Genomic DNA, 12,299 nt, shown 5'->3' with positions numbered 1-12,299 from the left:
CAGCTTACATTGAATAGTTTATTTATTACTTGTCTCTTGAAAGAAAGGAAATTTATGATGATACAGAAAAAGAAATCCATATTACACAGGACACACAAGAAGTAATTGATAAGCAAAAAATATGTGAGGTTTCAGGCTATTCTCCTGCTGAATACACAACCCCTTTCCTACTTTTGAGACATACTACTGTTTTGCTATCAGAATTTTTCACCTGTATTTCCTACATCAGAAATCAGGCTGATAAAATTATTCCTCCTAGATTTTTTTATATTTTGGAAAACTGTTGCTCTTCTGGTAGGACTTTCTTTGAAAGAAAGTCAACTCTATTTAGAATGAATACCAAGAAAAACACAATAAGCCCTTTATAGCAGATATGTTTACAACCTTTATTTGTAAGTTTTAAGTAGGGATTTAAAGTGTTTCTTTAAGAGGAAAATTCCTGCATATCTTACTGCATTTTGCATGTCTAATGAACACTGATCTACTAAAGCCAGAAAGGTATATATTTTAAATATATACAACAAAGTATATTTATAAATGAAACAAATAATAGCAGCATCAATCAGATGTACTTCCCAGCACATTCTCAAGTAAGGTACTCATACAGTTAGAATCAGATTCAAAACTCACAAGTATGGTAATGGAGAAAAGGAAACTAACCAAAAGAAAGTCTGTGGTTTAGCTGAGGCTCAGCCTGTCCCAAGGGTTATACACTCGATATAGGCAGTTTTGGTTAGCACTTCCCTTGAATTCAATTCTGAATGTGACAAGCCTCAGTAAGTCTCATTTAGCATTCCGTCTAATAAGGAAATTGAAGAGAAATTTAACTGAAAATCATGGTACACAAAGGAAACAGAAGAAAAATAAACAAATAAGTTATTTCTTTGAGGGTAAGACTCATGTATATAGCTCATGATGGTAAAACGGCCTTTTTTAGATCAACTGCATTTTCATTCTTTATTATTAACATATAGCTACTGCTCTTTTGCAAGGGGTGTTCTTGAAAAGGAGTAAAGAAATAATGTCACTCATAACTGTGTATAGGGATCTTCTGTACGGAAAAAAAGCAAATGTTTATATTCTACAAGACTCGTTCTAGAAATATTATTTTACGTTAAAAATAATAAATATTAAAATACAATTTTATTCTGTCTTAATAAGTTTTCATTAAATGTGAAATGTTTTGTCATTTTCAATGATATTGGAATCCTTAAAATGTACAAATTGTAACATGAACATTTTATATTTGTTTGATAACTGAAAAAATATTAATACAGATAAATAGATATGGCAATGAACATTTCTGCCTGCCTATCAGTTTGCCATCTAAGCCTTTAATTCAAAATAAAAGAGGCCAGTTCTTGAAACCTGATAGGTAGGGATCCATTCCTGCATCCATTGAGTCGGCAGGAAACTTAGGACATTTTTTCTTTTTTAATTTAGCTATTGTTCAAAGATAAGCCTTACCTTTTGCCTTTCCAATAGTTAGGTAGTATTAAATAGAATGATGGATGCAATGAAGAATTTGTGGAACACAAAACCGAAAATATTTTACTTAAGGGTATGCTTCAAAAGCTTTGTGTTTTCAAGTCTTTGTGAGGCACAGAGTAGATGCTCATTTCTACAACACTCCTAATAAGCCTACTTACTGTTTGGCCAGATTTTATACGATGTGTATTGCTCGGGAGCTTTGTTTTTCCTTGGAGCCTTGTGATCTCTACTACTGTTTATAAATCTTTTAATTCAAAAAGCTTAAGGCATTTCCCAGTGGATGTACCTTGACCTACCAGCCCATTATGTTCTACAACAGCTCATGAAATGTCTGAGACCAGATTACAATATTCTTGTTGGCCTTTAGCCAATATGCAGAGAAAATGCATTTATGTTCCAGAAGAGTTTTAAATTAATTGTCGACTGAATTCAGAATTCCTACAAGATCCCAGCTACTGTGTCAGATCTATGCGTACCCAATGAGCTGGATAGAAATTAACTTCCTATTTGTGGTCACTGGTATTAACTCTTCATATATTCATATGATAATATTGTTTGAAATCAATATCAGCAATTTAACTATGATAAAGTCAGGGTCCACCATTGCTCACCAATAGTGAGAAATATCTTTGATTTTGATCATCTGAAATGTAGTAATTGTTCTTAAAAGTTTAGTTTGGTATAGAGAAAGCAGAAGAAAATGATTTGATAGATACATATGGAAGCAGCCAAAGGCACGTTGGGTTAAATGTTTTAATGAATTGTCTTTTGCTGTTATCTACAGGAACATTGCTGTTATCTATAGGAACATCATAATTCCCTCATGAGAACAAAATCACACAATGATTGAAACATGCATTTAACAAGGGCTGGAGAATAACCCACATATGAGAACAGTATATCTTTGAAACCCATCTCAATATTGCTCAGCGGTTAGACTGAAAGAAATCTTTACTAGTTTCAGTATTATAGCTTTATCATCTCTGTGTTTTATCTGGAAATGCTGGAAAACGAAAAAATATTGGTGAATCCAAATGCTTTCCAAGCTGCCTTTTCCCCATGAATTTGACTACTAACTGGATTTCGCTAATAGCTTGTTACTTCACTGAAAATCAACGTGATTTTCAAATCAGTTATATATCAGTTGAAATTGTACATACTCTGAGGAAACCTGGGTGGATTGTCGTTGACATCTGTGAGTGTGATATTTACAGTTGTTGACCCTGACAGCCCTCCGACCTGCCCAGCCATATCTTTGGCTTGAATGACAACGGAATAATGCTCTCTGGCTTCCCTGTCCATATTGTGCAAGGCAGTCCTGATGACTCCTGTGAGGGAAAGAAAACAAACAAACAAACAGAAGATCAGGATTAGCTTGTTCAAGCAAGAGCAAAGACTCGGCATAACCCTTCTTTAAGGGAAAGGTGGAGCTAAGTGCTTTTCAGTTGTTTGTGTCATATATATATATATATATATATATACACACATACATAAAACACAACTCCAGACGCCGCTAGAAAATAAACCCTCTGGATAATATGAAGAAATTTAAACAATATTTATTACATCAATTATTATATCATTAAATAAAGAATGCAATTTATAATATTCCTGACCCAAAACTACATTATCAAAACAGTGTTTCTCATATAGCTCTTTTAAATAGCTACTTAATAAAAAAACAAATGAATTGGAACTCTTACCCCAAGGAATAAGACATAACGTGTTTTTTAACAAAAGTTAATTTCTTAATTAACACAACACATATCTCTTAAAACTACCCAAAAGCTAGATTTTCCTATTTGACATATCTAAAAAAAGTATTTTTGTCTTTGATACATATCATTCATACAGATTTTTGTTTATGTTTGACTTTATCAATAACTGTAAAGTAAAATATAAGATTTTTATTGTTATTACTATGTTAGTGAGAGAAAACTAAAATTGAATTATCCTAAAATTATATTATTTTTTATCCACTATCATCAGAATTGTTTTCACATTTAGTTACCTATACATGTAGAAGCAAAGATTAAAATAAAAGCTGGGGGAGACATCTCTATGGGCACAGATTCAATTATGAGACATTTTCCACCTATGATGATACCCATAAATTAAACCCAGGTAATTTCTTTGATCACAGATTGACAGAAAAATCATGGAATTCAGTAAAGAGAAATGTCAAGTGCAATGGTAGGGAACTATTACATTCTGTGGACTGACTAGCTGGGAAGGAACTTTTCAAAAAGAATCTGGTGTGGTCCTCAGGTTGAACATGAGCCAGTGATGTGTCCTTGCAGCAAACAAGGCCAGCATCTTCCGAGGCTGCATCATGAAATGCATTGCCAGACAGTCAAGGGAGAGGATTCTTCTCCTCTGCTCATCAAATCTGGAGTGCTGTATGCAGTTCTGAGCACACCAGTACATAACAGATATTAATAGACTGGAGTGTGTTTCATAGAAATAAAGAAATATGTAAAATGCCCAATTTATTAACATTACATTTTTAAAGAGCTAAAATTTTAGCATAACTTCTATTGGACTCTGAAAGTGAGCTCTTGCTACCAATAAGTAAATAGCAAAGCACCATCAGATGTTGCTTCTGGGTAAATTTTAATCATATAATAATTGCTAATGCAAAGAATCTTAAGAAGTAGAGCCTTACTCTTCAGAAGAGCTTTATGTACAGCACTCTTCTCAAGCTTTTTTGACTCACACAGTTTCAGATCATGTAAAAAAGCATTTTCCAGAGCATTCCCTTTCTTATGTTTTAAGATTACTTTCTTTGCATTTCTTCAAAAAAACCATTTAACCATTACTACATACATAATAGAAAATTTCATGTAGTTTATACCATTTTTGACATTCTAATCTGAAAGCAAATCACACAAAAACAAGGAGATCGTACACAAAGAATATTTTTTTAATCATCCACGAAATTTTAAAATTATTTTAACACAGTTTTGCACTGTAAGTTACTTTCCATCAGACAAACTGGCTAAAAAGGGTATACCAGTCTGGTCTAGTTCATCAGTGCTTTTTTCCTCAAAATGATACTGTTTGAAACAGATTTTTTTTCAGAAATTGCAACATGATAGATTGAAAATAACCACAACTTGTACACACTATAAATTTAGAAAAGGAAATTTATAGAATCATTTAGATAAAAGGAACTGCTATAAATTAAATATGCATTTTCATAAAAATAAGTATGGTTCACAAAATCTGGTATTACTGTTCTGAAAATACATTTTACTGATAAATAGGAATATGGGAATGCCCTGCTTTGACTTTTCAAATGAATTGTTTTAGTTTTTTTACATTGAAACCAAACATATCATGCTTATGCATATGCATGTAAGAAATACAGGATTTTTTAACAGAATCTTCCATTCAAACTTGTAACAGACTAAATGTAACATAGTAGAACATGGCTTCTACATTAGCCTCCCTAGTATTAGCCACTTGCAGTTTTAAATTAATTTAAACAATCAGAAATTCCTCTGATTTATGGTTACTTTTCTTTGTTTTCTTCAAGGAGTATGACACTTAATCAAGGCTTGTAGATAGTTAATAAGGATTTGTGGATGACTAATCATGACTAATCATTTCATCCTTCTCACTTGCAGCAGATACCTCTTCTCCGAAAACTGAGACAATGAAATTGGGCAGGCTCTTAGTTTCAAAACCTTGTATGCAATAGTTTAGAATAAGAAAACCAGTTTAATGTTTGGATGGGCTGATGGCAGAGGGTGAGAGCAGATTTAGTTCCCTCTTTTTCTTGGGTTTCATGTCCATTTATACATCCTGGAATCATATCATCAGTATGAGGTATGTAACTACTGTGAGGTCTCTAATGCTCTGTCCTTGTCACTAGCAGCTCCACCAATTCCTGGCAGTGCAGCACTAAAATCATGCATAAACTCAAGTTTCACTATTGATCTCAAAATGTGTAAGGAGAACCTAGTTGCCTTTTTCACTAAGATAAAATTAAATGATCCAGCAGTTTCTTTTAAAGCAGGAATTGTTTCTGAGTATCTTCTGTATGCTTGGCAGGGGTTGGTATACATCCCACAAGAAGACAGGAAGTTAATCTTAAGAAAGATATTTCCCTGACTAAAACATTTACCAAAAAAAACTTGAAAAAGAAAGCTGTCACAGGTTTTTTAAATTTAAACACAGCCCTAATTTTGCCTCATATTTTTGAGGCAGCACTGTGACCCTGTTAAACCAAGTACTTCTCAGCTATGCCTTCAGTATTTATCCATCTTTGGTAGGAAAGGAAAACAAGAAAATTTAAAAAAAAACCACCCAAAATGTAGATGTCATTACAGGTACAACCCATACTATTTCTGGTATTAAGCAAAGAATTTCTACAGAAGTTTGACTGGTATGTCAAAAATCAAATGCAACATATGGAAGGGTAAATCTATTGGAATGGAGCTGAGAAGAGCACACAAGTTTGGACTCTGCCCTCACAAATACTCATACCTATTTCCATCTTAAAATTATGGAGAGATGTTTTTTGTCCCACATGGAAGGCTCTCCCTAAAAAATACATTTTCTTCTAACTTTTTTTATAAGTTTGTTCACCTCTAAAGCACACCAGTTTTGCTAGGGTTTTTTAATTTTAATATTTTTTTTGTTTGTGTGTGACAATTTCAATAGTTTTGGAAAGCACGTTTTCCAATTTGAATTTATCTTTCTTAACTATGTATGATGAGAAACCTACTTACTTTCCAATTAAGATTTTAATATCACCTTTTTAAATTGCAACATTTTTATTTTTATATGGAATATATTACATTGGTGATTGATCTTTAAGTGACTAATAAACCCACAGCATTTTTCCCCAGTGACATTTCCAAAGTAAAGAGACCATAATTACTGTAGAACCATAGAATCTCTTCATGTGAGTAAGACCAATAAGGATCAAGTCCAACACCCTGTTACTCACAGGACTAACTAAAACTAAACAATATGTCTAATAAGTACTTTTACTATCTAATGCTATTAAACTTATGATTACACTTTTCTGGTTCTTGCCTATAACCACATAAGCCTCCTTCTGTCTACTGACAGTTCTTCACAACCTTTTGCAATTAAGAAATTTCTTCATGCTGGTCCTGTATTTATCCTCAAAGTATCAGATAAAACTGAGAAAGAAGAAATTTGAGATGAAATATTGATATATATATATATATATATAGTGTTGTGGATAGCTCCTTTCCTTTTCTCCAACACCTCTGGATTTGAGAAAGAGAAAGCCCTGAAAATAACTTCATTTTTGGCAAGTTTTACTTCCCTCTCAGGCTCTCTGAATTCATTTTTGTTACTGAATTGCAGTCAATACCTTTTCTTTAACACCAAATTTTCTTAAAGTTACTTATATGCTCTGCAGCATCTGACAATGTGTTATTTTGTCTTTTTTAGCATTCTGTGAAGAACCATTTAACTTATATAAAAGAAGAGCTACAACAGAAGGATCCACTGTAACTGAGACTGCAAAAATCAAGACTTTTTTAAGTGCAGACAAATACTAAGAAAATATCTGCTACAGCCAGGTGCATAGATATGCATTTACTGAAGTATTTTACTATGTACTTACCTATTAGTCTGGTACACTTGAAAGAATTTATCTTATTACTTACAAAAAATAAGAACTCATTTACATTCAGTAACCACCTCAGAATTTTAGTCATCTTTATTTTACAGCCTACTCCTGTATGATGTCTGAATTGCCCCAGATAAAAGAGGCTCTATTTTAATATTTTGAGCTCAGAGATTTTCTATCTAGTGGAGAAAACAATTACACAACTCCACTTTAATTGCAAACTATTTTGTCATGGGGAAGTAAATATTTCTTTTAATTGGAAAATTTTCATTCTGTTGTTGACACATGAGCATGGTCACTAGATATTTGATGAAGGGCCAGTAAGACACATTTGATTCCTCATTTTCTAGTTTCTTATATATCTGTCTTGCTGTGATCATAGACAATTATGATTCAAATGTAATTCTAAATATCTATTTAATAGCCAACTAAATGTGGGAGTTTACAATTTAGTGAAGGATTTGAAGTATTGTGAATGGTAATTTCATTAATATTGTTCTTTCTTTTGGAATAAAAGCACTATTTTTATCGCAGTTTTTTTCTAGAATATGAATTTAGCCTATTTTATTGCAACTTAATATTCTGAACATCTTGTATGTATTAAAACACACTTAAAATTCTAATATTATTCTACCTTGAAAGTGAAACACAATTTTCCCATTTTAAGACAGATACTGAAAAAGTCAGAAAATACATTTTTTTCCTTAAAATTTGAAAATAAAATTAAACTCTCAATTGACATTGAATTTGTGATTTAGTTCAAAATAAAATGTAAAGACAAATTTGCAATATAAAGCTTATGGTCCTACTCCACATTCTGAACTCTTCTATAACAAGGATGTTTTTTAATCTGGCCCTTTGACTCAGATCTGCTTTATATAACTAACACTTTGTTCCTCTGCAGAGATGGATGAAAGTCACAGCGCTACAGAAATGACAATTAGTGGTCAATTTTCTTCTCTGGTCATGACTATAATACTGAAAGACAGTATATCCTTCCTTAAAGAAAATTAACATTGAAATGAAATATATGAATCCAACATTTAAGGACAACTGCTAAAAAAAAAAAAAAAAAAGGACTGAAAAATAACAATATTTTAAAAGGAAAAAAGAAAAATAGTAAACATTTTAAAGAAATAGGCTAGAATAGCATTCATTCGGTATTAAAAAAAGGGGTGGATTGACCAGACTGATTGTAATACAATGAATACCCCCAGAAGAAAAAAAAAAAAATATTGGTAAAAAATTACCTTCTCTAAAATCTTTATAACTAACAGACAGAAATTAAAAAATGAAAAAAAGTATTTTGCTGATGCCTCCTAAATTAAGGAATCGGAGGAAATTTTCTCTAACTGAGTGAAAAATACACCTATTTAGGTGGCAATTGCAGGGATACCAAATGCAATCACAGCACCTCACAGTTTTCATAATGGAACAATAAAATTAATTAAATTAAAATTTTGCTGCCATGACACCTCCAGAAAGAAGACAATAAACTCTAATTTGCAATATGCAAGTGCTGTATTCAAAGGGATATCTATTATAAAAGCCAGTGGTTGTCTTTTGTTTACTTTTAATCCACACTGAAGGAAGTTGAATAGAATTGGTCTTGCACTGATCCCTGTAGAGCCCTGGAGGAATCTCTTCCTTTCATGACAATTCTGTCTTGATAATAACTTTTTATCTACCTCTCAGGTAGCCAGTTCATACCCATTTAATATGTGGCTTGCCACCACTACTAATTGCTATCTATTTAACTAGAATTGTGTGTGGCATGGCAATTTTCTTTTTGATATAACCTGGCATTTCACAAAACAAAGAAATCAGTTTTTTTAGCATGGCCTATTTTCTGGAAAAACTCATGGAAAGACATTATTGTTATTCCAATCTTTTTAATTGGATAAATTCTTTCTAGCCTCTCAGTTTTTCTTTTTTACTCTCTGCCTAAATGTACCAGTCTCATATTGCAAATTGGTTTTTCTTGGCCTTTCAGAAAATTGACACACTTTTAAATTCTTCAAACTTTTTATCTACTTTACTCTGGGATAATCTACTACCATTCCTAGATTTGGAACTCGAAAACAATTTTAGTTCCCCCATTAATCTAATTCTGTTCCTAAAAGAGTCAACAATTCAGGGTGAAGAAAAGTGGAAATTCTGCTGGTTTTTTTTTTCATGAGCAGATTCTGAAAAGAATTCAAAAATGTTTAATTCCTCAGGAACTATTCATCAATATGCTAAGTCCTGAAAATATGCAAGTAGTTTATTTTGAAGTACAAATTGCACATAACTTCCTATGATTTTTCAGAAAACAAACATGAAAACATAACATAAAAATACATTTAAACATTATTTCAAGCAAATCTCCTACCTCAGTGGTTTTCACCTCTTTTAAATTTTTTTTTTTTTCATTTTGAACACACATTTTTCCCACACAAAATTATTAAAGATATGGTATGGAGAAACAGAAGAAAACCTTAAAGACAGACTTAGAATAAAAACATTAATGTGTCTTGGTAACCTGCCACTATATATTCATTCTATGCATAATTGTACATGATTAAATAATTCAATTTTCATACAAGACATCTTAATGATTTTGCACAGACTCACAAGTTCTTTGGAATTGGAACACAAATTATTTATATAGTTCTGAAGAAACATGTGGCTAGTAGCCAAAAGGGATAAATGGTCAGATCCTCCACCTTAACCAATACAATGCTCAAACTCTGAGGTGTTCTTGTTAATGTAGTAGGCATGTGTCTCAAATAAAGCCTGCAGAAGTATGATGCTACTGCTCTGTTGAAAATGTTTTTTTTTGAGAATTAAATTTAAAATAGACTTAAAAAGCAAAGAAGAACCTGTACCTCAAGGGACAGGGAACAGAATAATTGTTTGTTCAAAGATGATAGCAAGTGATGGCTGATTGTATAACAGAATAAAATGTTAGGCCAAGATATCTGTGGAACCTACCTAGATACAGATATACATGACTGACTTTTATCTTAATGCCATTTAGATATTGAGGCATTCTCCACAACAGTTTACTTGTCAGATACGCAAGCAGAGGAACCAAGCAAATGATATCACTGTGGAGGCAAGGGCAAAGAATGTTGGAAGAGATTAAGTTACTCATTCAATGCAATTTCTTCAGATACAAACTTCTTATAGGTGTATTTAATCCTTTGTGAGAAGGAGCAACCTAATGACATGTGACGAACAAAGCAATTAAGTAAAAAGGGGATGAATTCAGTAACCTCTGAACATAGCAGATCGGAATTAAGTACATGAGCCTTCTCAAAGGAAATCACATTTGACAGGAAAGAGCTTAAAACAATCTGAAAACTAGCTACTTATATCCACAAACTTGGAAATCCTGCTCTCTTATAATAGAATATACTGTTAATATTGAGCATTTCTTCTTGTAATGTCACCTATCTTCTGGTCTACACAAACATATATTTAATCTATAACTTGAATGAAAATGACAAAAGAAGATGCAGATGAAGGTTAAAGCTGCTAATATTCCAGCAATAATCCAAAGCTCTTTATTACTTCCTTCATAATGAAAAAAAAAAAAAAAAAGATTGGAGCCATAGACTTTACTTCATATTTCCTATCTACTATTAGTAAATTAATTTGATTTTATGCAAATTAACCTTTTTGTCTTCAATAAGTGCATAATAATATATCTAATAATTGAAGGTAACTAACATAGTTGCCCATTATTTTGAATGATATTTTGGCTCCTTTTCTAAGTAGATCTCCTTGATAAGGGGTCAAGAAGAGAGACAATGACAACAGGCATAAATGCCTCCTTTCTAATAGGCTCAAAATGGTGTCCAGCTAATAAAAAAACCCCTGAATTCAACATAGTCTTGAATAGATTCCACATCTGGACAAAATTTCATCTGTTGAATAATTTAATAACAACTGGCTGACAAGGTCAAGACATATAACTCAGATTATCTGTTAGTGAGAAAACCTGCTTAGCCAACACACCAAGCATTTACACATAGGTTGTGTTCCTTTCTCCCTGTGATGCTCACTCCTTACATACCCACAGAGCATTCTGCAGAACTGCAGAACTGCAGTGCTTCACTGACCTTTGCATAATATGTTAAGGACAGCAGTACAGCTGTATGACATAACATATATTTTTTATTATTAAGTCACTCAGGGTGCAACCTTTTTGAGCACTTCAGCATGCTTATCTGCAAAGTGTGAATTAAATTGAGACTGGTGTAAAGAAAAGAGGGTGAATCATTTTTCCATCTATCCCAGGTTCCTGGATTACAAGGAACCCCATGCAGTTAATGTCCTATGACACTGGCTATGCAAGCTAATACCTTTTTTAAGAAAAACTAATAAATTCAATAACAGCAGAATTCCATTAATAAAAGAACAGTTCTTAATTGTGGACAGTGCTTTAGTGCTAGATTTGGTGCATCAGAGTGTAAATATGTATATATGATTAAACAGTCACCTTAAAATATGAGTAATTGGTTTCCATAGAGATCCTCAAAAGAAAAGTTCTAGAAAAAAAATATTATCATAATGTTCTCTTGAAAATCACAATTAATGACCAAAAAAATTTATAAATTCTTTGAAGCTTCCATACTTGTATAAAAATCCTTATCTATTCACACAATAAAAAATATTAGTTCAAACTCTGCATAAGAGAAAAATATCTAAGAACTGTACTCTGGATAAACAGAAGGCTGACCAAAGAACCATGGCAGATAACACACAGATATTTTTGAATACTGAAAATGTGTCTGTGGAAGCCTTAGGTGAACCACAATTTTTAGAATTTTCTTATGTACACAAAAATAATTATGATATATAAATAAAATTTAAAGGAATCTTATCATAAAGAATGTGAGACGTTCACAAATGTTATTTTCTTCCATAGACCTGACATCCACAAAATCTTTGTGTATTAGGTAACATAATAGGTAACTATTGACTTCTGTAGAGATTCAATCAGGAATTATTGACCTGAAGTCAGATCAATCTAGTCAGAGAAAAGATAAATCTCTACCTGGAAGTACAATAAATCTTACAATTGGCTGAAAACAGCAGTCTTTGTTGTTCATTTGTTACAGTACACTGCTATCAAGAAAATGATTACTGGATTACTGAATTACTGATGTAACTTGTTGAAAAGAGGCACTCTCACACTACAAGTTAA

General features: G+C 32.3%; 1 protein-coding gene across 7 annotated transcripts in view; it reads right to left on the bottom strand.

The window, feature by feature from the left end:
* CDH18 (cadherin 18) overlaps window positions 1-12,299 on the bottom strand; it is a 293,583-nt gene that overhangs the window by 62,482 nt on the left and 218,802 nt on the right. For all 7 annotated transcript variants that reach the window (XM_039714880.1, XM_039714879.1, XM_039714883.1 and 4 more), the window contains one exon: window positions 2,652-2,819. In XM_039714880.1, the coding sequence (XP_039570814.1) occupies window positions 2,652-2,819 (168 nt within the window). The remainder of the gene's footprint in view (window positions 1-2,651; window positions 2,820-12,299) is intronic.

The sequence above is a fragment of the Passer montanus genome, unplaced genomic scaffold (assembly GCF_014805655.1).
Source record: "Passer montanus isolate IOZ18808 unplaced genomic scaffold, ASM1480565v1 scaffold31, whole genome shotgun sequence".
Lineage (NCBI taxonomy): Eukaryota > Metazoa > Chordata > Aves > Passeriformes > Passeridae > Passer > Passer montanus.
Note: the sequence above shows the minus strand (reverse complement) of the source record. Positions and strands in the feature narration are given on the sequence as shown.